This window comes from Nicotiana tomentosiformis, chromosome 7, assembly GCF_000390325.3.
Source record: "Nicotiana tomentosiformis chromosome 7, ASM39032v3, whole genome shotgun sequence".
NCBI lineage: Eukaryota > Viridiplantae > Streptophyta > Magnoliopsida > Solanales > Solanaceae > Nicotiana > Nicotiana tomentosiformis.
In genome coordinates, this window is record NC_090818.1 from 120,230,456 (window position 1) to 120,231,517 (window position 1,062).

General features: G+C 34.4%; 1 protein-coding gene across 1 annotated transcript; it reads left to right on the plus strand.

Moving 5' to 3' along the window:
• The first annotated feature begins 356 nt into the window (after nt 1-356).
• On the plus strand, nt 357-824 carry LOC138896288 (uncharacterized). The gene has a single exon (XM_070181085.1). It carries the CDS (start codon nt 357-359, stop codon nt 822-824), a length of 468 nt encoding a protein of 155 aa, XP_070037186.1.
• The last annotated feature ends 238 nt before the right edge of the window (nt 825-1,062 follow it).

Genomic DNA, 1,062 nt, shown 5'->3' on the forward strand with positions numbered 1-1,062 from the left:
CCTTTATCAATTCAAACTCCAAGAAAATCATGGAGATTGAATCCATGAATTTATCCCATTATTTTCTCGGATATCATGCGTAAAATTCTCTATTTGTTATAAATAGAATTTTATTTAAGGTGAATGTATATATTTTAGAGAGATTCTAGGGATTGTTACTTTGTGGCTAAGTCACTCTTTTTCTATAAATAGATGGGTTCTATTCCTTTGTAATTCATCTCAAATCAATAGAATTTTCTCTCCCTTTTCTTTGCAATATTCTTCTATTGTGTTATTTCACATTATCAGTACGAGACTCTACCGTCTCAAGAAGCTCTTTGAGAAGACTAAGGTATAATTTTTCTCTTCTTTTAACTATGACTGAGATTATAAAACAAAAGTTTGTTGCCCTTAAAATTTCGGGCAAGAACTATATGACATGGGTGTTGGATGCTGAAATCCATTTAGATGCAATGGGTCTTGGAGATGCAATTAAAGATAAAAATAAAGCATGTACCCAAGGCAGTGTTAAGGCCTTTATTTTCTTGCATCATCACCTTGATGAAGGGTTGAAAATAGAATATCTCACAGTCAAAGATCCACTTGTTTTGTGGAATGATTTAAAGAAAAGATATGACAACTTAAAGTTGGTCACATTTCCACAAGCACGATATGAATGGGCTCATCTGAGACTCCAAGACTTTAAGTCTGTTTCTGAATACAATTCTGCGATGTTCAGAATTACTTCTAAATTAAAACTCTGTGGAGATAGTATCACTAACTATGATATGCTTGAAAAAAAGTTCACAATGTTTCATGTCTCCAATATGGCCCTGAAACAGTAGTACATCGAGAAAGGTTTCAAGAAGTACTCTGAGTTGATTTCTCTTCTCCTTGTGGCTGAATGAAACAATGACTTGCTCATGAGAAATCATGAAATTCAGCCTACTAGGTCTACACCATTGCCTGAAGTGGATGAGGTATATTCCCATTATGCTAAGCGTAAAAAAGGTCATGGCCATGTTCGTGAACATGACCAAGGAAGAAATTCCCTGGTATTAATCATCCCCCAAAGAAAAATAA

Excerpts from the sequence above, each read along its gene's own strand:
- LOC138896288 (XM_070181085.1), top strand. The coding sequence starts at position 357 with ATGACTGAGATTATAAAACAAAAGTTTGTTGCCCTTAAAATTTCGGGC.